The following is a 26,514-nucleotide window of genomic DNA, read 5'->3' as shown; positions in this document are numbered from 1 at the left end:
ATTTGCATACAAGAAACTACTAACTACTGTAGTGTATTCTCTCCATTTTACTACACATACAGTATAACATATAATTATAAATAATAATATTCTATAATAATTTGAGCCCATCATTGTTGCTCTTTCCCTCACTGCTGCAAACGCGCGCTCTTATTTTGAAGGCACGGTCACTACTTCCGGCTAACCATGACGCGCCTTGACCGCAAGGGGGTCGTCATCACTAGAGTACCACCCGACAGGCGCTACTGTTAGCCGTCAGTGCTTCTGGAAGCATCTGCAGAAACCAGGTGAGTCACGTGGGTCGGCGGATCCGTGTTGTACGTGTTGTCTCGAGCGTTACGGTTAGACGGAAATAGAGACTTTAAAAAGTATTCTACTCAATTAAAAGTAGGAGCACGTGCGCACACACAGCGCATCACTACGCGTGGGAACTGTTTTCGTGAGAGCCACCTGGCAGCCTCTCGGTTCGGAGAGCGCGTTCACGGGGCGGAGCGGCCCGTTATGGTGCGTTTGAGGCACCAGTGATTTGTCCGTTGTAGTCTGTAAACCGTCCGGTTCAGTGGCCGCTCCGAACCCCACCAGGCTGGAGGGAGCTTCCTGAGCTGGAGCAGGAAGTACTTCCTCTGCGGGGTGTTTTTATTTCCTCGTGGTGTCTATGGAAGTCCACTTCGGGTCCTGGGAGATGCTGGATCCCGTAAATCTGAAGGCTCCCACAGCAGACAGGTCCAGCGTGGTGGTGGGAGGGGGGGGGGGCATCGTCATCACCGTTTCAGAGCAACAGGTGGTCCATGGCCAGCTGTGCAAAGTAAAAAAAAAAGTTGAACATATGCTGGAAGTTTGTGACCCCCTGACGGGAGGAGGCCTGGCCGGGGAGCTGGCTGGGTTTGGAGCCAAATATGTCCGGATGAACCGGATCCCGAGAATGAATTCAATTTATTTTATATCGCCCGAAATCACAAATGACAAATTATCCTTGCGGTGCTTTGCAATCTGTACACATAGACATCCTCTGACCTTTGACCTCACATTGGATCAGGAACAACTCCAAAAAAACACATTTAATGGGGAGAAACAAGTGAAGAACCCTTCAGGAGAGCAACAGAGGAGGGTCCCTCTCCGCTCCACTGGTTCCCGGTGGCTGCTCGCATCCGCTTCAAAACACTGGTTCTGGCGTACCGTGCTCTGAACGGATCGGGCCCCGTCTACATCCGGGATATGGTCACACCGTACACCCCGGCACGTTCGCTCCGCTCGGCAACAGCCAATCGACTTGTGCCTCCTGCACCTCGAGCTAATCACTCTACATCCAGACTGTTTGCTGTCCTGGCTCCTCAGTGGTGGAACGAGCTCCCCACTGACATCAGGACGGCAGAAAGTCTCTACATCTTCCGCCGGAGACTGAAAACACATCTTTTCCGACTATATCTGGATTAAAACACAGATTTGCACTTCAGTGGCACTTAAATAGCACTTACTTATGGTACTTTTGTAGTTCGACTATGTTGAGGAAATGTTACTTCCTGTATTCTTGTTGTTCTTAGTTGGTACTCTAGGTCAGGGATTCCCAAAGTGTGGTGCGCGCACCCCTGGGGGTGCGCGAGCTGTCTCTAGGGGGTGCGCGAGAGGAAAAATGTAATGGCGGTCTAATAGTGTACAAATTAATATTAAACATTCTCGGGGCTCTCAAGTGTCACGCATTGAGCGTGAGACTCAGTGGCGTCCCTAGGCTAAAAAAGCCCCGGATGTTTCTTTATTAGCCCCGAATGTTAATAAAAAATAACAAAAAGATTTGGCACACAAGTGGTTAACACCTCCAGGTCGCACGTGACGTCATTCACCCAAAACAGCGGAGTCAGACTGGCAGCAGGCGCACGTAACAGCAAGCTGCTGTCTGAGAGTGTTTCTATGTCTACAAATTTCTCTGCATCACTCTTCTGGGCTAAGCCCAGCGCCGCCGCTCCCATAACGCGCATCTGCCGTGTTACGCGCTGACACATCCGCGCACACAGGTGAGCACACTCTCACTAGAAAAACTCACTAGCACCCCCCCCCCCCCGTCAACAACTCTTCCCGGAGAAAAAAAAAAGAAAAAGTGTGGGGGATTGGGGGTGCGTGAACCCGGTCGGGATGTAGAAGGGGGTGCGTGGCCTAAAAAGTTTGGGAACCCCTGCTCTAGGTTGATGCACTTATTGTAAGTCGCTTTGGATAAAAGCGTCTGCTAAATGACATGTAATGTAAATGTGCACAGACATTTTGAGGGGCAGGTGCTCAAACCCAAAAAAAGGGCACCCAATGCCAAAAAAAAAAATGGTGACAGAGTTGAAGCATTAGCAGCATTACACTGATGAAGCTGTCCTCGACCTGCGTTTCCTCTGGCAGCATCAGACCGCTAGCTTACATGTTCTTTATGAATAAAGATGAATTATTATATAGCAACGGCAGTACAAGCGTTCTGATTGGCTAATGGCCACGTATTGCCCTCCTCGCTGGTCTGATACGGATCCGTCTTGCCCTCTTACGTCATTTTCCAAATGAGCGATATTGATAGACATCAACAGCCAAGAGCAGTGGTCCTCAAACTAAGGCCCGCGGGCCGGATACGGCCCGCCTCCACATTTGGCCCGGCCCTCTGAACAAGTCTGGCCACGAAAATCCTAGACTAGCCCCTGTTAAATAGAACGGAATAAGAACTCTCTCTCTCTCTCTCTTCTCTCTATTCTCTAAACATAACTAACGTCAGTAAACGGCTGCAAGGCTTTGAAATCATGGATTTCGTGAGTTTTTGTTTGTTTATTTTTTTAGGAAACGTCGGATCAGTTGTGACGTCATGTTTTCATCAGCGCTAATGTTGTGGTTGATTTATCACAAACAACGTCAGGGGACAAACACCGTCATGACCTGTGTGTCTGGTGCTGCGGGTCAGAGGAGAAGGAGGTGCAGCCGCTTGGTGGCGCGAGGAGCACTGCGCGGAGGAGGAAGTGGAGGAGGAGGAGGGAGGAGGGGGGGGGAGATCGTGAGCGTCACGGAGCATGTCGGGGCGAAATTCTCACAAGAACTCTTGTGGAAATACCACACACGTCGTGACATGTAGCGCCCTGGTGTCTGGGGTCATAACGTCACCCGTAGGCGCACACAGCTCCGTGAATGTCTCCGACTACGTGAAGGACTTCCGCATCCAGCGCCACGTGAGCAGCAGCAGCCAATTAGATTCATCAACAGAGGAGCAGCTCAGCGCTGATTGGCTCTCACAACGCAGCGTTCTGTCTGTCCTCTCTCCGCTCTGGTTTCTCCTGCGCCGCTCTGCGCTCAAATCTACTTTGTTTATACTCCGCGACTTATTGAGCGCCATAATAATCGCGCGACACAACTAATCGATAATGAAATTCGTTGCCAACTATGTTAATAATCTATTTTTATCAATTTTATTGATTCGTTGTTGCAGCCCTACATATGTCATACATATGACATGCATATGCCATGCATATGACATGCATATGCCATGCATATGACATAAACATGATATGCATATGACATGCACATGACATGCATATGACATACACATGATATGCATGTGACATGCATATGACATACATATGATATGCATATGACATGCATATGACATATATATGATATGCATATGACATGCATATGACATATATATGATATGCATATGACATGCATATGACATGCACATGACATGCATATGACATACATGATGAAAAATGTACCACTAAAACAGCAACAGTACATACACGCTGTTTTAAGAAATGTTATGTATACATTTATCTTCCGGTTTGATGGTTTTATCAAACATAAAGTGTAGTTGAACTACCAGTCCCCGCTGTGGAGACATTGGTACAGCCGTCTATTCATAAAGCATTCATAGTTCTATGTATTGTACTTTTTTGTGTGTGTATTTTATTCTATCTAATATATGGACCTGAGTCTGAAAGAAAAGTGTGGTTGCTAAACGTTTAATATAGTAGAACTATAATGATAATAGCAGTAATGGTATTGGAATACGAGTTGCAATGCTAGTAGTAGTGGTGGTAGTAATAATAGTAGTGATGGTGGTGGTAGTGGTGGTGGTAGTAATAATAGTGGTGGTAGTGGTAGTGGTAGTAGTAATGGTGGTGGTAGTGGTAGCAATAGTAGTAGTGGTAGTAGTAGTAGTAGTGATGGTAGTGGTGGTGGTAGTAATAGTGGTAGTAGTGGTAGTAATAATAGTAGTGGTGGTAGTAATAGTGGTGGTGGTAGTGGTAGTAGTAGTAGTGGTAGTGGTAGTAATAATAGTAGTGGTGGTAGTGGTGGTGGTAGTAATAGTGGTAGTAGTAGTGGTAGTAATAATAGTAGTGGTGGTGGTGGTAGTGGTAATAATAGTGGTAGTGGTGGTAGTAGTAGTGGTAGTAATAATAGTAGTGGTAATAGTAGTAATAATAGTAGTGGTGGTGGTAGTAATAGTGGTAGTGGTAGTAGTAGTGGTAGTAATAATAGTCGTGGTAGTAGTAGTGGTGGTGGTAGTGGTAGTAGTAGTGGTAGTGGTGGTGGTGGTAGTGGTAGTAGTAGTGGTAGTAATAATAGTAGTGGTGGTAGTACTAGTGGTGGTGGTAGTGGTAGTAATAGTGGTAGTGGTGGTGGTGGTGGTATTAGTGGTAGTAGTAGTGGTAGTAATACTAGTAGTGGTGGTGGTAGTGGTAGTAGTGGTGGTGGTGGTGGTGGTGGTAGTGGTAGTAATAATAGTGGTAGTGGTAGTGGTGGTAGTGGTAGTAGTAGTGGTGGTGGTGGTAGTGGTAGTGGTAGTAATAATAGTGGTAGTAGTAGTGGTAGTGGTAGTAGTAGTGGTGGTGGTGGTGGTAGTAGTGGTAGTAGGTGTTGGGCAGGGCCAGGGTCCAGATAAAACCATGATCCATGTAAACCTGTGAACCTGGTCCGTCAACACGGTCGGACACTGCAGGGGGCCCGGTGGTCCTGTGAGGCCCTCAGATGGGTCTCTTAAAGGATACTCATGAATACAGACACCAGGGTGACGGCCATCGGATGACGGGCACCCTGTGCTGGAGGGTGTGTTGGAGGCCAGGATGATGGTGGATGTCAGGGGCAGCTGGGCAGCCAGCCCGTCATGACAGGAATGTGCCGGGAGCCATCCTAGTCTCCTGTCAGACGGGTCCTGAGGGTTGAGGGTGATTGACGTTCGGCGTCGGCGCGGGGGAAGGGTGAGCGGCGGGGTTAGCTATAAACCTGTTTTGCAAAGATCCAGAGCAGCTGCTCTCCGTTGTCACTGTTCTTGAGCACAGACTGTGTATAGGAAGTGGGCGGAGTCATCGTGATGTCACCCGCTGGCATGCAGCCTTGATTTTGGGGATTTGGTCGACGCCATCTTGACTTTTCGCAACCGATGAACATTAGCGACCATATTTGGAATGTGGCGGAGTAACGTCGGGATGCGTGTTCGGCTCTGGTGGCGGCATTAACCTGTCAGTCACAGTAAGCCCCGCCCTAAAGCACACCCTGCTCTATGGTCTGTTTCAGTTCAGTTTATTTTGTAGAGCCCAATATCACAAATAACAAACTCCCCTCAGAGGGCTTTACAATCTGTACACCTAGACATCCCTGACCTTTGACCTTTGACCTCACATCGGATCAGGAACAACTCACAAGAAATAGAAAAAAACCTTTCAGGGGGAAAAAAAAGGTAAGAACCCTTCAGGAGAGAACAGAGGAGGATAAACGGAACAATCGATTATATTTACATATTTCTCAAATCTAAAACTTGGTGAACATTGTATTTGTTTTCCACAATTACTTGAACAACCAGTCGTTGTTGTTCTGGACCTCATTGAGTTTCAGATTGCTGGTGGTTCATTGCATCATTAAGCTGCACACTAACCACCACTGTGTGTCTCCTCTCCTCCACAGCTGTGCCATGTGTGGAATCTGGGCTTTGTTTGGCAGCGATGAGTGCCTGTCGGTGCAGTGCACCAGCGCCATGCGGATCGCCCACCGGGGCCCCGACGCCTTCCGCTTCGAGAACGTCAACGGCTTCACCAACTGCTGCTTCGGCTTCCACCGGCTGGCCGTGGTGGACCAGCTGTACGGCATGCAGCCGCTACGCATCAAGAAGTTCCCCTTCCTGTGGCTCTGCTACAACGGAGAGATCTACAACCATCACACGGTGAGCTGCTGGCTCTTAAAGGAGGATATAGCGGCCTCCGGTGGCGAGGTTTCAGATTGCAACCGACTGGAACTCCTCCGGTGGGGCTTGTCCCTTCTGGGCTACTGTAGAAACATGGCGGCTCATTCTAATGGTGTGTTCGACGCGCGTCGAGATTACATGTTAAGTCAATGCAAAGCTGCGTCGAAGCTGCGTAGCTGCGTATTTTCCAGCGAGCAGCGCGTCAGACGCGTTTGAAGCAGCACGAACAGAGGGTTTGTCACGGGGCGAACTCAGCGAACAGACGCAGCTCCTCGACGCGCGAGTTGAAATTTCCCAACTCCGGCAGCAAAAAGCGTGAGTCATAGTTGCGTCAGCCAATCAGCGTTGAGCAGCTCCGCTCGTCATCGTCCTGCCGGTTGAAAAAATGGAGGAAAAGATTATTGTCGCAGTCTGTGGGCACCCGAACTTTCTGATACAACTCTTTATGCTTACGAAACCGAGCTATAAAGATAAAGCGTGGAACAAGGTCGGAGAAGCCGTGGGACTACCTGGTAAGTTTTGAATGTATGTATTTGCTTTTATTCTCGCTATTTGTTGTAGTTTACTATGAACCAACCGCCGGCATATGTGTTTCATGGCAGAGGAGATCTGCCGCCGTAGGTGGAAAAGTCTCAGAGACAGCTACCAAAGAGAGAAGAGAGAGAGCAGCGAGAAGCGCAGTGGGAGTGCAGCTCAGTCCACTAAAAAGTGGAAGTACTCTGCGGTCCTGTCGTTCCTCGACTCATTTATTACTCCGCCCCCGACGCGTCTGGTGTGAACACCCTTTTTTCGACGCGCGTCAAGACTGCTGCGTCAGACGGGTAGAGAATTTTTTCGACGCGTCCGGTGTGAACGCACCATAAGCCGACAAATAAACACTGATTCTTAGCTACAGGTGAAGAACACATGTTTATTAATCTCATATTCCTGTCCTGTGCGTTTAACAACTAGCCAGTTGTCATAAAACTTAACCAAGAGTTTATGTGGCTGCTGATATTAGAACTTCAGATTTTATTGCTATAGTGTCAGATATTACTTTTTTTACAAAACCTTAATATTTTGTTAATATCTTGAAGCTTGCTATTAAAGAGTGTCACATTTTATAATGTCGAAGAAACTCTGATGAACAAACATACACAGAGACTGGTTTATATCTGTGGTCAGCTACTATTGGCCAATATTGTCTATAAGGCACTTCAAACATATATAAAACCTCAATATAAGATACGAATCGTGACACATGGCTTCTGAACAAATACAATACATATCATTATTTATATATATATATATATATATATATTTATTGCTTCTGTCCACCAGGTTTCTTCCCTTTTTTCCTCTGAAAGCTTTTCTTTCTATTTCTTGTGAGTTTTTGGAGAGGTCAAAGGTCAGGGATGTGGTACCAGGGCTCCAGACTGCGACCAAATGGTCGCATTTTGCGCCTAAAATTAGACACAGTGCGAGTACATTTTTCATCAACTCGCGCATGCGCGACCAGTAAATTAGCAGATTTTTGTTGTTGTTATTAAATATTTGTGTTGCTGACAAACTTGTTCTACACTTTCAGCCCACTATAGTTAGCGCTAATGCCTGAATGACTGGTTTGCTAACCGACATTAACTCCAGAAGAAGAAGAAAGGAGACGAAAACCGAAGAAGAAGGCTGGCCTGTGTGTGAGCGGGGAGGATGACCACGGTTATAGGCTAATGTGTGAAAAGAGGCGCATTGCAGCGGAGACGATGGCGAGCCGCAGAGTGAGAGGTCCACGAGGATCCTCACCACCGGCGGCGTCCGTCCCCCGAGTTGAATCTCTGGGTCAACTCAGCCGACTCTCACATGTCTGCCCCTAGAGACTGATGCTCACGGTAAACACATTCCATCGGGAGCAAAGAGGGTTTTGATAAAGTTAGCGGAAGGATTTATGTGACAACATCCGGTTTTGCAAAGTTAGCGGAAACAACATCCGTTTTTCAAAACAAGATGTCGACAAATCATACACGAACATATAAAAGTAAACAATGAACTGATTTTGTATCTTTAGAGATCGTTTCTGAGATTTAGCTTAAATTATGCTAACATTAAAACATTTTTACTGGACCAAGGAAGAGTTTATAAAAATAAGTCAGACTTTTGTATGTTAAGAAAAGTCCTGTATATAGATTTCCCCAAGAGTTCCAGGAAATGAATGATGCAGATGTGTTCCATACATATCTGAAATCCCCTACAATAGCAATCAAACAATTTTAATGTATCAATTAGGACATTTTTCAAAGTAAAAGTCCTAAATGTTTAAAGAAATCGGTAATTTCTTTAATGTTTGAGTTGCTTTATATATGTATTTCCTCATAGTCCTCATAGCAATAATGCTACACAATAAATAGAATGCTTCAATCAACACCGTGATCGGTGATCGGTATTATCGGATCGGCAGATACTGATTTCAGTGATCGGTATTATCGGTGATCGGCAGATACTGATTTCAGTGATCGGTGATCGGCACCAAAAACCTGATCGGTGCATCTCTAGAAACCAACAAATGTTTTGATTGGCCACATCGAAGTGCAACATGCACATGCTCAAGGTATGTTTTCTCTTAAAATATGTTTAAATTCAATACAGTAACTTCTGAAGAGTTCTCTGTTGTGAATGTTTTGCAGTTCATGAAGGCAAACAGGCATAAGATTGTATATTGTCAAATTATTTATCAGTAATACAGTAAAAATGATGGGAAAACTTTGCAAGTCGATTTATAGTATAAGCTAAATTTTCTGCTTGCGCCCCTAAAATTTTAAGTTAGGGGCCACTGTGCTCCTAGTTAAAAAAGTTAGTCTGGAGCCCTGGGTACAGATTCTAAAGCCCTCTGAGGGGAGTCACACAATAAACTGAATTGAGTAATTCTCCATGTAATTGAGTACTCGGGGTGCAGCAGTGAACGGCGCCGCAGAGCGTCTAACCAACGCCGTCTGCTCTTCCCTTCCAGCTGAGGAAGCAGTTTGACTTTGACCACCAGACCAAAGTGGACGGGGAGATCTTGCTCCACCTGTCGACCGCCGGCCTCCAGAAGATGGCCTCCCTCCTGGACGGCGTGTTCGCCTTCATCCTGCTGGACACCGCCAACAGGAAGGTCTTTCTGGGCCGGGACACGTACGGCGTCCGTCCGTTGTTCAAGTTCCTCACGGACGACGGCTTCCTCGGTGTCTGTTCCGAGGCCAAAGGTAGCGAGACTGAAGTCTCTTATACTCGCTTTACAGCTTCTTTAGTGCCCAACTCGTTGTTATTCCCATCGCAGGACTCACGGACATCACCGGGCAGGCCCCGCCAACATCGCCGCCCTCCTCCCGGCCACTTGAGCCTTCGACTTGCAGCCCAGCGGAAAGGTCCAGTCGGTCCAGATGGAGCCGTTCCACTGCTGCACCAGAGAGCCCGCCGCCCGTCACGACACGGTGGGGCGCTGCCCACGGCAGGAGACGTCGTCTTTCTTTTTCTTTTTGGTAGCGTGTTTTTAATGGGTTTGAATCACGGCGTCTCCGCAGGCTTCGATGAGGAAGCGGTGAAAAACGTGAGGGTCCTGTTTGAGAACGCCGTGAGAGCGGCTCATGGCTCAGAGGAGGATCGGCTGTTTGCTGTCAGGTAACGGCAAATATGGAAAATAGCGTCACGTACTTTGATTAAAGCCGGGACATGGGGCACAACCGTCTCTATCTTATTTATTTCATTTATTTTATGTGATGCAAAGTGTCTTTGAGTACCTTGAAAAGCGCCATACAATTATTTATTTTGAAACTTTTATTTATTGATGTTTTTTCAGTTTCACTGAATAAAAAAGAACGCAACAAAACATTGTAAATGACGAAAATAAAAATTTCACTAAATATAATAATAAAAAATACAAACAAAGAAAAGACAGACATAAGTAGAACATATATAGTCAATTTAAAAAAGTGCTTCATAAATTGAATGCATTATTATTATTATTATTATTACAAATAAATCAAACATTTGTGATTTAAGAATAAAACCAGTTTCTCATCTCAAGTCAACATAAGATAACATAATATTCACGGGATTACAGCAGCAAAGGGGGGCAGGAACTGTTTCCTCTGGCCGCCATGACAGGAGACCGTTCATTTCCTTTTCTTTCGATTTTATTTTAAACAGCAAAAAACGCTGACAAAGTATACAAAATAATAAACGTTCAAAACGATCTCATGGTCTCACGGTAAAAACTATATCCCTCGCGTCTAATGCCTGTTCTACACCTGTTGCCGTCGCGCGTCATTAAATAGCCTGGCCCGAGCGTCAGTCATTAACATAAAGATCTTTTAATATATTCAACTTATAGTTCCTCCAAAACGAGCATACATCTAAATATTAAATTATAAACAATTCTGAAACTTAAATATACTAAAAACACACTTGTGGCTCTTACAGTCAGTAAACGGCTGCAAGGCTTTGAAATCATGGATTTCGTGAGTTTTTGTTTGTTTATTTTTTCAGGAAACGTCGGACCAGTTGTGACGTCATGTTTTCATCAGCGCTAATGTTGTGGTTGATTTATCACAAACAACGTCAGGGGACAAACACCGTCATGACCTGTGTGTCTGGTGCTGCGGGTCAGAGGAGAAGGAGGTGCAGCCGCTTGGTGGCGCGAGGAGCACTGCGGAGGAGGAAGTGGAGGAGGAGGAGGAGGAGGGGAGATCGTGAGCGTCACGGAGCATGTCGGGCGAAATTTCACAAGAACTCTTGTGGAAATACCACACACGTCGTGACATGTAGCGCCCTGGTGTCTGGGGTCATAACGTCACCCGTAGGGCGCACACAGCTCCGTGAATGTCTCCGACTACGTGAAGGACTTCGCATCCAGCGCCACGTGAGCAGCAGCAGCCAATTAGATTCATCAACAGAGGAGCAGCTCAGCGCTGATTGGCTCTCACAACGCAGCGTTCTGTCTGTCCTCTCTCCGCTCTGGTTTCTCCTGCGCCGCTCTGCGCTCAAATCTACTTTGTTTATACTCCAGCGACTTATTGAGCGCCATAATAATCGCGCGACACAACTAATCGATAATGAAATTCGTTGCCAACTATGTTAATAATCGATTTTTATCAATTTTATCGATTCGTTGTTGCAGCCCTACATATGTCATGCATATGACATGCATATGACATGCATATGACATGCTTATGCCATGCTGACATAAACATGATATGCATATGACATGCATATGACATGCATATGACATGCTTATGACATGCATATGACATGCATATGACATGCACATGACATGCATATGATATACATGATGAAAAATGTACCACTAAAACAGCAACAGTACATACACGCTGTTTTAAGAAATGTTATGTATACATTTATCTTCCGGTTTGATGGTTTTATCAAACATAAAGTGTAGTTGAACTACCAGTCCCCGCTGTGGAGACATTGGTACAGCCGTCTATTCATAAAGCATTCATAGTTCTATGTATTGTACTTTTTGTGTGTGTATTTATTCTATCTAATATATGGACCTGAGTCTGAAGAAAAGTGTGGTTGCTAAACGCTTATTATATATAGTAGAAATATAATGTGGTATAGCAGTAATGGTATTGGTGGTAGTAATAGTGGTGGTAGTAGTGATGGTGGTGGTAGTAGTGGTGGTAGCAGTGGTAGTAATAGTAGTTTGGCAGTGGTGGTGGTAGTAGTAGGTAGTGGTGGTAGTGGTAGTAGCAGCAGTGGTAGTAATAATAGAGTGGTGGTGGTGGTAGTGGTACAATAGTAGTGGTGGTAGTAGTGGTAGTAATAGTAGTATAGTAGTGGTGGTGGCAGTACAGTGGCAGTGGTAGTAGCAGTGGCAGCAGTAGTGGTGGTGGCAGTGGTAGTAGTAGTGGTGGTGGTAGTAGGTACAGTAGTAGTGGTAGGTAGTAGTGGTGTAACTAGTGGTGGTGGTAGTGGTAGTAATAGTGGTGGTGGTGGTAGTAGTAGTAGTAGTGGTAGTAATAATAGTAGTGGTGGTAGTAGTAGTAGTGGTAGTGGTGGTAGTAGTAGTGGTAGTAATAGTGGTAGTGGTGGTGGTGGTAGTGGTAGTAATAATAGTGGTGGTGGTGGTAGTAGTGGTAGTGGTAGTAATAATAGTAGTGGTGGTGGTAGTGGTAGTGGTAGTGGTGGTGGTGGTGGTAGTAGTGGTAGTAGGTGTTGGGCAGGGCCAGGGTCCAGATAAAACCATGATCCATGTAAACCCAGAACCTGGTCCGTCAAGGTCGGACACTGCAGGGGCCCGTGGTCCTGTGAGGCCCTCAGATGGGTCTCTTAAAGGATACTCATGACGAATAATACACCAGTGACGGGCCTGAGGGTTGAGGGTGATTGACGTCGCCGGCGCTGGGGGGGTGAGCGCGGTTAGCTATAAACCTGTTTTGCAAAATCCAGAGCAGCTCTCTCGTTGTCACTGTTCTTGAGACAGACTGTGTACAGAAGTGGGCGGAGTCATCGTGATGTCACCGCTGGCATGCAGCCTTGATTTTGGGATTTGACGACGCCATCTTTGACTTTCAATGAACATTAGAATAGAATAGTTAGTTCTCTGTTTAACCCATCCTTAGTTATTGAGCACAGACTGTGAAATACCGGAAGTGAGCAACCGATGAACATTAGCGACCATATTTGGAATGTGGCGGAGTAACGTCGGGATGCGTGTTCGGCTCTGGTATGCATTAACCTGTCAGTCACAGTAAGCCCGCCTAAAGCACACCCTGCTCTATGGTCTGTTTCAGTTCAGTTTATTTTGTAGAGCCCAATATCACAAATAACAAACTCCCCTCAGAGGGCTTTACAATCTGTACACCTAGACATCCCTGACCTTTGACCTTTGACCTCACATCGGATCAGGAACAACTCACAAGAAATAGAAAAAAACCTTTCAGGGGGAAAAAAAAGGTAAGAACCCTTCAGGAGAGAACAGAGGAGGATAAACGGAACAATCGATTATATTTACATATTTCTCAAATCTAAAACTTGGTGAACATTGTATTTGTTTTCCACAATTACTTGAACAACCAGTCGTTGTTGTTCTGGACCTCATTGAGTTTCAGATTGCTGGTGGTTCATTGCATCATTAAGCTGCACACTAACCACCACTGTGTGTCTCCTCTCCTCCACAGCTGTGCCATGTGTGGAATCTGGGCTTTGTTTGGCAGCGATGAGTGCCTGTCGGTGCAGTGCACCAGCGCCATGCGGATCGCCCACCGGGCCCCGACGCCCGCCGAGAACGTCAACGGCTTCACCAACTGCTGCTTCGGCTTCCACCGGCTGGCCGTGGTGGACCAGCTGTACGGCATGCAGCCGCTACGCATCAAGAAGTTCCCCTTCCTGTGGCTCTGCTACAACGGAGAGATCTACAACCATCACACGGTGAGCTGCTGGCTCTTAAAGCAGGATATAGCGGCCTCCGGTGGCGAGGTTTCAGATTGCAACCGACTGGAACTCCTCCGGTGGGGCTTGTCCCTTCTGGGCTACTGTAGAAACATGGCGGCTCATTCTAATGGTGTGTTCACACCGGACGCGTCAAAATTTCGACGCGCGTCGAGATTACATGTTAAGTCAATGCAAAGCTGCGTCGAAGCTGCGTAGCTGCGTATTTTCCAGCGAGCAGCGCGTCAGACGCGTTTGAAGCAGCACGAACAGAGGGTTTGTCGCGGGGCGAACTCAGCGAACAGACGCAGCTCCTCGACGCGCGAGTTGAAATTTCCCAACCCGCAGCAAAAAGCGTGAGTCATAGTTGCGCCAGCCAATCAGCGTTGAGCAGCTCCGCCGTCATCGACCTGACGGTTGAAAAAATGGAGGAAAAGATTATTGTCGCAGTCTGTGGGCACCCCGAACTTTACGATACAACTCTTTATGCTTACCGAAACCGGAGCTATAAAGATAAAGCGTGGAACAAGGTCGGAGAAGCCGTGGGACTACCTGGTAAGTTTTGAATGTATGTATTTGCTTTTATTCTCGCTATTTGTTGTACTTTACTATGAACCAACTGCCGGCATATGTGTTTCATGGCAGAGGAGATCTGCCGCCGTAGGTGGAAAAGTCTCAGAGACAGCTACCAAAGAGAGAAGAGAGAGAGCAGCGAGAAGCGCAGTGGGAGTGCAGCTCAGTCCACTAAAAGTGGAAGTACTCTGCGGTCCTGTCGTTCCTCGACTCATTTATTACTCCGCCCCCGACGCGTCTGGTGTGAACACACTTTTTTCGACGCGCGTCAAGACTGCTGCGTCAGACGCGTAGAGAATTTTTTCGCCGCGTCCGGTGTGAACGCACCATAAGCCGACAAATAAACACTGATTCTTAGCTACAGGTGAAGAACACATGTTTATTAATCTCATATTCCTGTCCTGTGCGTTTAACAACTAGCCAGTTGTCATAAAACTTAACCAAGAGTTTATGTGGCTGCTGATATTATAACTTCAGATTTTATTGCTATAGTGTCAGATATTACTTTTTTTACAAAACCTTAATATTTTGTTAATATCTTGAAGCTTGCTATTAAAGAGTGTCACATTTTATAATGTCGAAGAAACTCTGATGAACAAACATACACAGAGACTGGTTTATATCTGTGGTCAGCTACTATTGGCCAATATTGTCTATAAGGCACTTCAAACATATATAAAACCTCAATATAAGATATGAATCGTGACACATGGCTTCTGAACAAATACAATACATATCATTATTGCTTCTGTCCACCAGGTTTCTTCCCTTTTTTCCTCTGAAAGCTTTTCTTTCTATTTCTTGTGAGTTTTTGGAGAGGTCAAAGGTCAGGGATGTGGTACCAGGGCTCCAGACTGCGACCAAATGGTCGCATTTTGCGCCTAAAATTAGACACAGTGCGAGTAAATTTTTCATCAACTCGCGCATGCGCGACCAGTAAATTAGCAGATTTTTGTTGTTGTTGTTATTAAATATTTGTGTTGCTGACAAACTTGTTCTACACTTCAGCCCACTATAGTTAGCGCTAATGCCTGAATGACTGGTTTGCTAACCGACATTAACTCCAGAAGAAGAAGAAAGGAGACGAAAACCGAAGAAGAAGGCTGGCCTGTGTGTGAGAGTGGGGGGGGGGGATGACCACCACGGTTATAGGCTAATGTGTGAAAAGAGGCGCATTGCAACGGAGACGATGCGCCCGGCGAGGGCCACAGAGTGCAGAGGTCCACGAGGGGATCCTCACCACCGAGCGGCGTCCCCGTCCCCCGAGTTGAATCACTTGGTCAACTCAGCCGACACTCACATGTCTGAGGCTCTAGAGACTGATGCTCACGGTAAACGCATTCTATCGGGAGCAAAGAGGGTTTTGATAAAGTTAGCGGAAGGATTTAAGTGACAACATCCGGTTTTGCAAAGTTAGCGGAAACAACATCCGTTTTTCAAAATAAGATGTCGACAAATCATACACGAACATATAAAAGTAAACAATGAACTGATTTTGTATCTTTAGAGATCGTTTCTGAGATTTAGCTTAAATTATGCTAACATTAAAACATTTTTACTGGACCAAGTAAGAGTTTATAAAAATAAGTCTGACTTTTGTATGTTAAGAAAAGTCCTGTATATAGATTTCCCCAAGAGTTCCAGGAAATGAATGATGCAGATGTGTTCCATACATATCTGAAATCCCCTACAATAGCAATCAAAGAATTTTAATGTATCAATTAGGACATTTTTCAAAGTAAAAGTCCTAAATGTTTAAAGAAATCGGTAATGTCTTTAATGTTTGAGTTGCTTTATATATGTATTTCCTCATAGTCCTCATAGCAATAATGCTACACAATAAATAGAATGCTTCAATCAACACCGTGATCGGTGATCGGTATTATCGGATCGGCAGATACTGATTTCAGTGATCGGTATTATCGGTGATCGGCAGATACTGATTTCAGTGATCGGTGATCGGCACCAAAAACCTGATCGGTGCATCTCTAGAAACCAACAAATGTTTTGATTGGCCACATCGAAGTGCAACATGCACATGCTCAAGGTATGTTTTCTCTTAAAATATGTTTAAACTCAATACAGTAACTTCTGAAGAGTTCTCTGTTGTGAATGTTTTGCAGTTCATGAAGGCAAACAGGCATAAGATTGTATATTGTCAAATTATTTATCAGTAATACAGTAAAAATGATGGGAAAACTTTGCAAGTCGATTTATAGTGTGCGCCCCTAAATTTTCTGCTTGCGCCCCTAAAATTTTAAGTTAGGGGCCACTGTGCTCCTAGTTAAAAAAGTTAGTCTGGAGCCCTGGGTACAGATTCTAAAGCCCTCTGAGGGGAGTCACACAATAAACTGAATTGAGTAATTCTCCATGTAATTGAGTACTCCCGGGGTGCAGCAGTGAACGGCGCCGCAGAGCGTCTAACCAACGCCGTCTGCTCTTCCCTTCCAGCTGAGGAAGCAGTTTGACTTTGACCACCAGACCAAAGTGGACGGGGAGATCTTGCTCCACCTGTACGACCGCTTCGGCCTCCAGAAGATGGCCTCCCTCCTGGACGGCGTGTTCGCCTTCATCCTGCTGGACACCGCCAACAGGAAGGTCTTTCTGGGCCGGGACACGTACGGCGTCCGTCCGTTGTTCAAGTTCCTCACGGACGACGGCTTCCTCGGTGTCTGTTCCGAGGCCAAAGGTAGCGAGACTGAAGTCTCTTATACTCGCTTTACAGCTTCTTTAGTGCCCAACTCGTTGTTATTCCCATCGCAGGACTCACGGACATCACCCGGGGAACGGCGGCCCCCGCCAACATCGCCGCCCTCCTCCCCGGCCACTTCGAGGCCTTCGACTTGCAGCCCAGCGGAAAGGTCCAGTCGGTCCAGATGGAGCCGTTCCACTGCTGCACCAGAGAGCCCGCCCACGCCGTCTACGACACGGTGGAGGCGCTGCCCACGGGTACGGAGACGCTCGTCGTCTTTCTTTTTCTTTTTTGGTAAAGCGTGTTTTTAATGGGTTTGAATCCCACCGACGTCTCCGCAGGCTTCGATGAGGAAACGGTGAAAGGCAACGTGAGGGTCCTGTTTGAGAACGCCGTGAGGAAGCGGCTCATGGCTCAGAGGAGGATCGGCTGTTTGCTGTCAGGTAACGGCAAATATGGAAAATGACGTCACGTACTTTGATTAAAGCCCGGGACATGGGGGCACAGAGCCGTCTCTATCTTATTTATTTCATTTATTTTTATGTGATGCAAAGTGTCTTTGAGTACCTTGAAAAGCGCCATACAATTATTTATTTTTGAAACTTTTTATTTATTGATGTTTTTTCAGTTTCACTGAATAAAAAAGAACGCAACAAAACATTGTAAATGACGAAAATAAAAATTTCACTAAATATAATAATAAAAAATACAAACAAAGAAAAGACAGACATAAGTAGAACATATATAGTAAATTTAAAAAAGTGCTTCATAAATTGAATGCATTATTATTATTATTATTACAAATAAATCAAACATTTGTGATTTAAGAATAAAACCAGTTTCTCATCTCAAGTCAACATAAGATAACATAATATTCACGGGATTACAGCAGCAAAGGGGGGCAGGAACTGTTTCCTCACGTCCCGAGTCATCCTGAACCAGAAGGAGCTAAACCTCTCAGGTGGTTCATGATGATGTCATCTCTTCTTCAGGTGGTTTATGATTATGTCATCTCTTCTTCCGGTGGTTCATGATGATGTCATCTCTTCTTCAGGTGGTTGATGATGATGTCATGTCTTCTTCCCGTGGTTCATGATGATGTCATCTCTAGGTGGTTCATGATGATGTCATGTCTTCTTCAGGTGGTTGATGATGATGTCATCTCTTTAGCTGGTTGATGATGTCATGTCTTCTTCAGGTGGTTGATGATGTCATCTCTTTAGGTGGTTCATGATGATGTCATGTCTTCAGGTGGTTGATGATGATGTCATGTCTTCTTCAGGTGGTTGATGATGATGTCATCTCTTCTTCAGGTGGTTCATGATGATGTCATGTCTTCTTCAGGTGGTTGATGATGATGTCATGTCTTCTTCAGGTGGTTGATGATGATGTCATCTCTTCTTCAGGTGGTTGATGATGATGTCATCTCTTTAGGTGGTTGATGATGATGTCATCTCTTCTTCAGGTGGTTGATGATGATGTCATGTCTTCAGGTGGTTGATGATGATGTCATGTCTTCTTCAGGTGGTTGATGATGTCATGTCTTCTTTAGGTGGTTGATGATGATGTCATCTCTTCTTCAGGTGGTTCATGATTATGTCATGTCTTCTTCAGGTGGTTGATGATGTCATCTCTTCTTCAGGTGGTTGATGATGTCATCTCTTTAGGTGGTTGATGATGATGTCATCTCTTCAGGTGGTTGATGATGATGTCATCCCTTCTTTAGGTGGTTCATGATGATGTCATCTCTTCTTCAGGTGGTTGATGATGATGTCATCTCTTCTTCAGGTGGTTCATGATTATGTCATGTCTTCTTCAGGTGGTTGATGATGATGTCATCTCTTCTTCAGGTGGTTGATGATGTCATCTCTTTAGGTGGTTGATGATGATGTCATCTCTTCAGGTGGTTGATGATGATGTCATCCCTTCTTCAGGTGGTTCATGATGATGTCATCTCTTCTTCAGGTGGTTGATGAAGATGTCATTTCTTCTTCAGGTGGTTGATGATGATGTCATCTCTTCTTCAGGTGGTTGATGATGATGTCATCTCTTCTTCAGGTGGTTGATGATGATGTCATCTCTTCTTCAGGTGGTTGATGATGATGTCATGTCTTCAGGTGGTTGATGATGATGTCATCTCTTCAGGTGGTTGATGATGATGTCATGTCTTCTTCAGGTGGTTGATGATGATGTCATCTCTTCAGGTGGTTGATGATGATGTCATGTCTTCTTCAGGTGGTTGATGATGATGTCATGTCTTCTTCAGGTGGTTGATGATGATGCCATCTCTTCTTCAGGTGGTTGATGATGATGTTATCTCTTCTTCAGGTGGTCTGGACTCCAGCTTGGTTGCTGCCACGCTGGTGAAGCTGGCCAAGGAGGAGCAGCTGCAGTACCCCATCCAGACCTTCTCCATCGGCTCGGAGGACAGTCCGGACGTCTTGGCTGCTCGGAAGGTCGGTTCTGGTGGAAGGCTGACACGCCATTTTTGGTCGGCCATGTTGAGAGCCATGTGGAGGCAATGGATGTCCTCTGAATTTGACATTGAGCACCGGGAACAAAATGGGTTCTGATAATCAGTTTCAACTTCATAAAGCATCCAAATAATGATTATAGAAGGATTAAAACGATCTATCAATTCAATTCAGTTTGTTTTGTATTATAATCACACATTACAAATCATGCACACAGTCTGTGTATCCTTAACAAATACTTTAGAATATATAATATTATAATAAGTTTTACTAACGTATTTAATACCATTACTAATTTAACCTATTTTAATTACCATTGAATTGTTTATATTTCTATCTTCAATGTACCATGAGTTATTGTGAAGTGGGTCCGGTGTGTTTACTTGGTGTGTGTGGGTCCTCCGTCAGGTTGCCGCTCACATCGGCAGCGAACACCACGAAGTGAACTTCACTGCAGAAGAAGGAATCAAAGTTGTGGAGGAAGTCATCTACCACCTGGAGACCTATGACATCACCACTGTACGCGCCTCTGTTGGTGAGGATCTTCTTCATGTATATATATGTCTGTATGTATATTTATATCTATATATTTATATCTTTATATATATATTCAATTCAGTTTATTTTGTATAGCACATTATCACAAAATACAAATTTGCCTCAGACGGCTGTACAATCTGTACACATAGACATCCCTGACCTTTGACCTCACATCGGATCAGGAAAAACTCCCAATAAATAGAAAAAAACGCGGGGGAAAAAAGGGAAGAAACCATATATATTTATATATATACATTTATAAATATCTACATTTAAATATATATTTATATATATACATTTAAATATGTATATTTAAATGTAGAAACATAAATATCTACATTTATATATATATATACATTTAAATGTATATTTATATATACATATACATTTAAATATATATATACATTTAAATATATTTAAATGTATATTTATATAAATACTTTCACTGCTCTTAGTTTGCTCTGCTAAAGGTCTGAATAATGTGTGTATAATCTGATTTATTGCATGTTTGTGTTGAAACCATAATTATGTAGAAATGAGTAATACCTCTGGTAGGAGGACTCATCTGTTCTCCCATACCTTCATTCCTTCTGCATAAACTATCTTTGATTGTCACTTTTGTTAAAACATTATCGACGTTGCATAAGGAACGACTGCAGCCATCAACGTGTGACCGAAAGGAGCCGAGATCACATCACACACGAGCAAACAAAGGAAGAACACTTCTTTTAACTCACGTTTTATAATGCATGTAATTTAAAGATGTGACCATATATATTTTTTAATGTGGTCATTTGTTATTCTAACAGTTAAAGTTGACTCTGCCATCATTTATTGTTCCGTTTTGGTGGAAACGAGCATCTGCTATTCGTGTTGAATGATGACCATCAGGCCTCCGTCAGTGTAGCCGTCTCTCATGCACATCACTCATACCCGCGGGGGCGTGTGGTTTGTTTTGGGAGGTTTACGCCGTCCGCCATGTCCTTGTGAGCGAGCGCTTCTACTTCCTGTTTCCTGCTGTAGGCATGTACCTGATCTCCAAGTACATCAAGGAGAAGTCTGAAAGTGTGGTGATCTTCTCTGGAGAGGGCGCTGACGAGCTGACTCAGGGCTACCTTTACTTCCACCAGGCAAGTGACCCGCTGACCTCCCGGAGGCCTTGAGACGAGCAGCGGCTGGACATCTAGTGTTTGCTGCCCTCTAGTGGAGGAACAGGGTGTAGCAGTGTCTTTTCTGACTCCATTGGTCCTGTATTTGCGGGTTGAGGTGCAACGCGTGGTGTCTATTGGTGTCTATTGAAGCTGGAGGTTCAGTGACTCCCCCACGCGGTCCTCCTCACTGTAGACCTGGATGAATGGCGTGTTGCATTGCCATGGCGACGGGCGTGCACATGGAGCTGCTGACTCGTTGCGTTCCTCCTCCAGGCGCCGACGCCCGAAGCGGCCGCGGAGGACAGCGTCCGGCTGCTGAAGGAGCTCTACCTGTTCGACGTGCTGCGGGCCGACCGCACCACCGCTGCACACGGGTAACACACACACACACACACACATACATGCACACGCACGTACAGACACATACACACACAGACACATACACACACGGACATACACGCACATACACACATACACACGCACGTACAGACACATACACATACACACACGGACATACACGCACATACACACACACACATACATGCACACGCACATACAGACACATAAACACACGGACATACATGCACACATACATGCACACGCACGTACAGACACATACACACAGACACATACACACACGGACATACACACATACACACACACATGCACACGCACATACAGACACATACACACACGGACATATACACACGCACACACACACACACACACACACAGTGTGTCCTCCTCTCTGGTCGAGGCTGTGTTCACAGAGAGACACACACACACACAGTGTGGTCGTTAGCCGGAGAGCAGCAGCTGGTGACGGAAGGTTTTAAATCCTGTCTAAATGATTCATGAGGCGTTCAGCAGAATGAGTCTCACCTGATGATCCATACCTGCAAACTTGTCACCTTTCGGTGAAATTCACCGTTTTGAACTCAGAATAGGTCGTCCACGTGAATCGTGGAGATCCGAAGAGTTTTTGTTTTGGGGGGGGGTCACCTGGCCCGCTGCCGTTGAGATTGCAGTGAGACGCGGAGAAAAGTGTGAAGTGTTGCTCTTCGCAATAGAACATCTTTGATGGGACGTGTCGCGTCTCGGCCAATCAGCGTTCAGATGTCCACATCGTTTGGGGGTTCAGGTTAGCTTGAATGTTAGTCCGCTACATCTACTCTTGTCACGCTGCACGGTGTAGCGATGCTAACAAAGGACCCGTACGTTAAACACGATGTGATTTAGCATATTTTTAGTATCGATACTTCATTAAGAGAGCGATCAGAGCGCACACACTGCTCCGTGTCGAGCTGTCTGCGCACACTGCGCTGCGCCGCTCACAGCGAGAGAAGTGGCGGAGCTTAGAGACTTCGGCTTAAAAAATAAAAAGATGCCAGAAGTGAAATGTTTCAGTCTGTAAAGTTGTGTAACTCTCCAGCTGCTCATCCTGATGAACTGTGTATCATCTGGTCAGAGACTAACGGCCTCATAGTGTATCATCAATGCTATGATGGAACCATGTAGTTTCATTCATATCTGACTGTATTAATACTAATATTACTGTCATTTGTTAAGTGTTCAAAAAGTTGGTAAAAAGTGAACCATACAGATGTTTTATTTATTACTATTATAGATAAATATACCAGTCTCGTATTTATGGTACCATATTGTTTTTATGGTTTTGAATTCTGGTATGACATTTATGGCAGGTATGTAATATGTACAGAAGTTATAATGTGAGTATCGTGACAAACGGAGAGACAGAACAGATTCAGGGAGAAGTCCATGAGGACTGTTCAGGCAAACAAAAGGAAGTTGGTTCATGAATGACTTTAACCATATTATATATCATGACAATGTATATTTGTTATTACTATCATTATAGGGCTGAGTCAGAGCGGAGGACCTTTTGTTCTTAAACAGTTTATTATCATTATTTAGATTTGTGGTCAGAACAATAAAATGACTGTAGTTGTGGTTCTAAAAGCTTTGAGGCTTCAAACAACGTGGATGTGGTGTGGTGAAAAAAAAAAAAAGTCACCTGCACCCCCCCCCCCCCCCCCGTTGTCACCTTTTTCACCCCTCATGAGTTTGCAGGTATGTGATCACAGCAGAACGTGATGAATGAGATCCTGATGTCTGAGGAATGAATCCACAACGATGAGGTCATACTTATGATCAAGAAGTTTATCAATTCAAAAGTAGTCGAACTAATGAGGTCATTGATCATCTCCACACGAGTTCAGTGTTTACCCAAATATCTCACACTCCTTCCACTCATGACTTATGTGGTTATGTGTGTGTGTAAGTATATATATATAAATATGTGTGTGTGTATATATATATATATATGTGTGTGTATATATACACATATATATATATGTGTATATATATATGTTCTGTATTCTTCCGTCTCCCCTGACCTCCTCCAGTCTGGAGCTCCGGGTTCCGTTCCTGGACCACCGGTTCACCGCGTACTACCTGTCTCTGCCCGAGGACATGAGGACCCCCAAGGTGGGTGTGTGTCTGTCTCTGGGTGGGTGTGTGTAAGTGTGTGTCTCGATGTGTGTATGCGTGTGCGCATATGTGTGTGTGTGCAAGTGTGTGTCTGTCTGTCTCTGTGTGTGTGTGAGTGTGTGTCTCGATGTGTGTATGCGTGCGCGCATATGTGTGTGTGTGTGTCTGTCTGTCTCTGTGTTTGTGTGTGTGTGTCTCGATGTGTGTGTGTGCGCGCAAGTGTGTTTGTGTGTGTGCGCGAAAGTGGGTGTGTCTCTGGGTGTATGTGTGTGTGTGTCTCTGGGTGTCTGTGTTTGTGTGTGTGTCTCTGTCTGTGTGTGTGTGTGTGTGTGTAACCGTGTTGTCCTGTGCAGCGCGGCGTGGAGAAGCACCTCCTCAGGGCCTCCTTCGAGGGTCTGGGCCTGATCCCCCAGGAGATCCTGTGGAGGCGCAAAGAGGCGTTCAGTGACGGCATGATGTCCGTGAAGAAGTCGTGGTACGAGTGCCTGCAGGAGCACCTGGAGGCCAAGGTGAGTTCAGGGTCCCTTCACGTCGGGGTGAGGTTGAAGGCCTTCGTGCCTCGGGGGCGTGGCCAATAAACGGCTCACCAATAAAACGTCTTCATACCTGAGAGCGGCGGCCATTGTTCACCTTAAACGTCCCTTGCATCCCTCGCTGGCCACGATGCATGCTGGGTAAATGAGTGTCCGGCCACGCGCCGCACGTCAACTTCACCGACTGCGAGATCCAATGCATGCTGGGAATCGCCTGGCTGTCGGCTTTCAGTTTAGTCTCAAATCCTGTTCGTCTCATGTTGAGCAATAAAGGTTTCAATAATAATAATAATAAAGCCTATTTAAACAACACGTATCAATCTGGGACTACAACTTCACGTCCTCGTTGTATCGTGTCGATAATTAATCCTGAGGACCGTCGATGGCTCCAGGACCCTGTGTGTTTACTGATGACCACCAGGGGGCGCCAGAGGCTTCACAGCTGTAGAGGTGACCAACAATACAGGAGGAACATCAACCAGATGTAGGTCTGTGTAACGTGTGTTGATGCATTTAAAGACTGAGGTCTTACATCTTATATTTAAATATTTCAGCGGGCGTCCAGCCGCCTGACAGCAGCTCACGGCCTCCTCGGGTCAATGAGTTGAGATAAGAAATATAGCAACGGTTCTCCTCCTTCTTCCTCTCGGTTCTCGCCCGAGATAAAGAACCTTTTTCATTTGGGATTGGAGAAAGGGAACAGGGACCTGGACAGGGACCTGGACCAGTGACCTGGACCAGTGACCTGGACCAGTGACCTGGACCAGTGACCTGGACCAGTGACCTGGACCAGTGACCTGGACAGTGACCTGGACAGTGACCTGGACAGTGACCTGGACAAGTGACCTGGACAAGTGACCTGGACCAGTGACCTGGACCAGTGACCTGGACCAGTGACCTGAACCAGTGACCTGGACCAGTGACCTGGACCAGTGACCTGGACCAGTGACCTGGACCAGTGACCTGGACCAGTGACCTGGACCAGTGACCTGGACCAGTGACCTGAACCAGTGACCTGGACAGTGACCTGGACCAGTGACCTGGACCAGTGACCTGGACCAGTGACCTGGACAGTGACCTGGACAGTGACCTGGACAGTGACCTGGACAGTGACCTGGACAGTGACCTGGACAGTGACCTGGACCAGTGACCTGACCAGTGACCTGACCAGTGACCTGGACAGTGACCTGGACCAGGGACCTGGCAGCATGCCAGGTGTCCTCTGTTTATCTCGCCCTCCTGTGGACGCCGTGTCGTCCTCGTGTGTCCTCCTCGGAGCTTGTCCTCTCTGACCTCTGACCTGCGCTCTGTCTCTCAGGTGACCGACGTCCAGCTGGCGGCGGCCTCGGCGGCGTTCCCTCACAACCCGCCGCTCACCAAGGAGGCGTACTACTTCCGGCAGGTGTTTGAGGCGCGCTACCCGGGCCAGGCCCAGTGGCTGACCCACTACTGGATGCCCCGCTGGACCGACGCCAGCGACCCGTCGGCCCGCACGCTGGCCATCTACCAGCCCGACGCAGAGCAGTGATCGGCCCGAGCCGCCGCGGGGGTCAGTCTGCAACGCGGTGACCTCGGAGCGTTGCAGCCCAAGTGAAGGCCGAGCCGTTCGGGCGTTAGTACGACTCACACAGCCGACTGGAACTGACTCGGCTTCATGAGGCAGTTTGGTACATTTTACTACGTTAATGAATTTTGTCTGTTGCCATCTTGGTCCATCACCTTAAGCCCCGCCCCTAAAGCGTCCCCTGCTTCATGGTCTGTGGGACTCTAAATGACCATCATGTACTTTACTGAGGGAATACATCAAGATAGAAGTAGAGTCACTATATATACTTCGATACAACCAGAGGAGTCGCCCCCTGGTGGTCAGGAGAGAGAAGGCATCTTTAACACATGCCTGTTGTCTTGCAGCCAGAGACCAGAACACAGGCTGTGGCTCCTTAGTCAGGTTTATATGTGTTTAATCATGTTTTAACCCATTTACATCAGATGTGGTATCTTTTATTATTATTATAGCACACAGTGAATCATGAGTTCTATGTCGTTCCTTCTGAGCAGACGTGAAACCTGATTGAGATGTGATCCATCACCGTAAACAGCCCGTCACCATTAAGATGGGCTCTATGGACCGAGCAGTGCCTTGAGTCACCGAACCACTATCATGTATATAAATAAATATATATATTTAACATATATATAAATATATATATTTAAATATATACAGTGCCTTGAGCCACCCACCATCATTGGTCACATTTATATATATAAATATGTATATAAATAAATATGGATATATATTTTAATATATGTTTAAATTGATCTAAATATATATAATAAATATGTGCTACCACAAAGGGCTGCTGGCTGGTTGATGACTACATGTGTGCGAGGTGGTTCTCCGGTTCCACGGGGGGCGGGGGTCCGTTACACTGTCAGCGCTGCGTGT

The 26,514-nt window shown here is 45.8% G+C and overlaps 1 protein-coding gene across 2 annotated transcripts; it reads left to right on the top strand.

The window, feature by feature from the left end:
• The first annotated feature begins 201 nt into the window (after nt 1–201).
• Nucleotides 202–26,422, top strand: asns (asparagine synthetase). 2 transcript variants are annotated; one of them, XM_056412425.1, is made up of 12 exons: nt 202–287; nt 5,917–6,172; nt 16,619–16,856; nt 16,931–17,116; nt 17,201–17,302; nt 19,188–19,315; nt 19,742–19,868; nt 20,897–21,003; nt 21,298–21,398; nt 23,451–23,532; nt 23,889–24,044; nt 25,387–26,422. In XM_056412425.1, exons 2-12 carry the CDS (start codon nt 5,924–5,926, stop codon nt 25,594–25,596), a joined length of 1,686 nt encoding a protein of 561 aa, XP_056268400.1. In that variant the 5' UTR covers nt 202–287; nt 5,917–5,923; the 3' UTR covers nt 25,597–26,422. The 2 variants fall into 2 exon arrangements, with proteins under 2 accessions (XP_056268400.1, XP_056268394.1); XM_056412419.1 differs by lacking the exons at nt 202–287; nt 5,917–6,172 and adding an exon at nt 13,453–13,594.
• The last annotated feature ends 92 nt before the right edge of the window (nt 26,423–26,514 follow it).

Source organism: Pseudoliparis swirei, chromosome 1 (assembly GCF_029220125.1).
Source record: "Pseudoliparis swirei isolate HS2019 ecotype Mariana Trench chromosome 1, NWPU_hadal_v1, whole genome shotgun sequence".
NCBI lineage: Eukaryota > Metazoa > Chordata > Actinopteri > Perciformes > Liparidae > Pseudoliparis > Pseudoliparis swirei.
The sequence above is the reverse complement of the archived record's forward strand: the minus strand, read 5'-3'. Positions and strand labels throughout refer to the sequence as shown.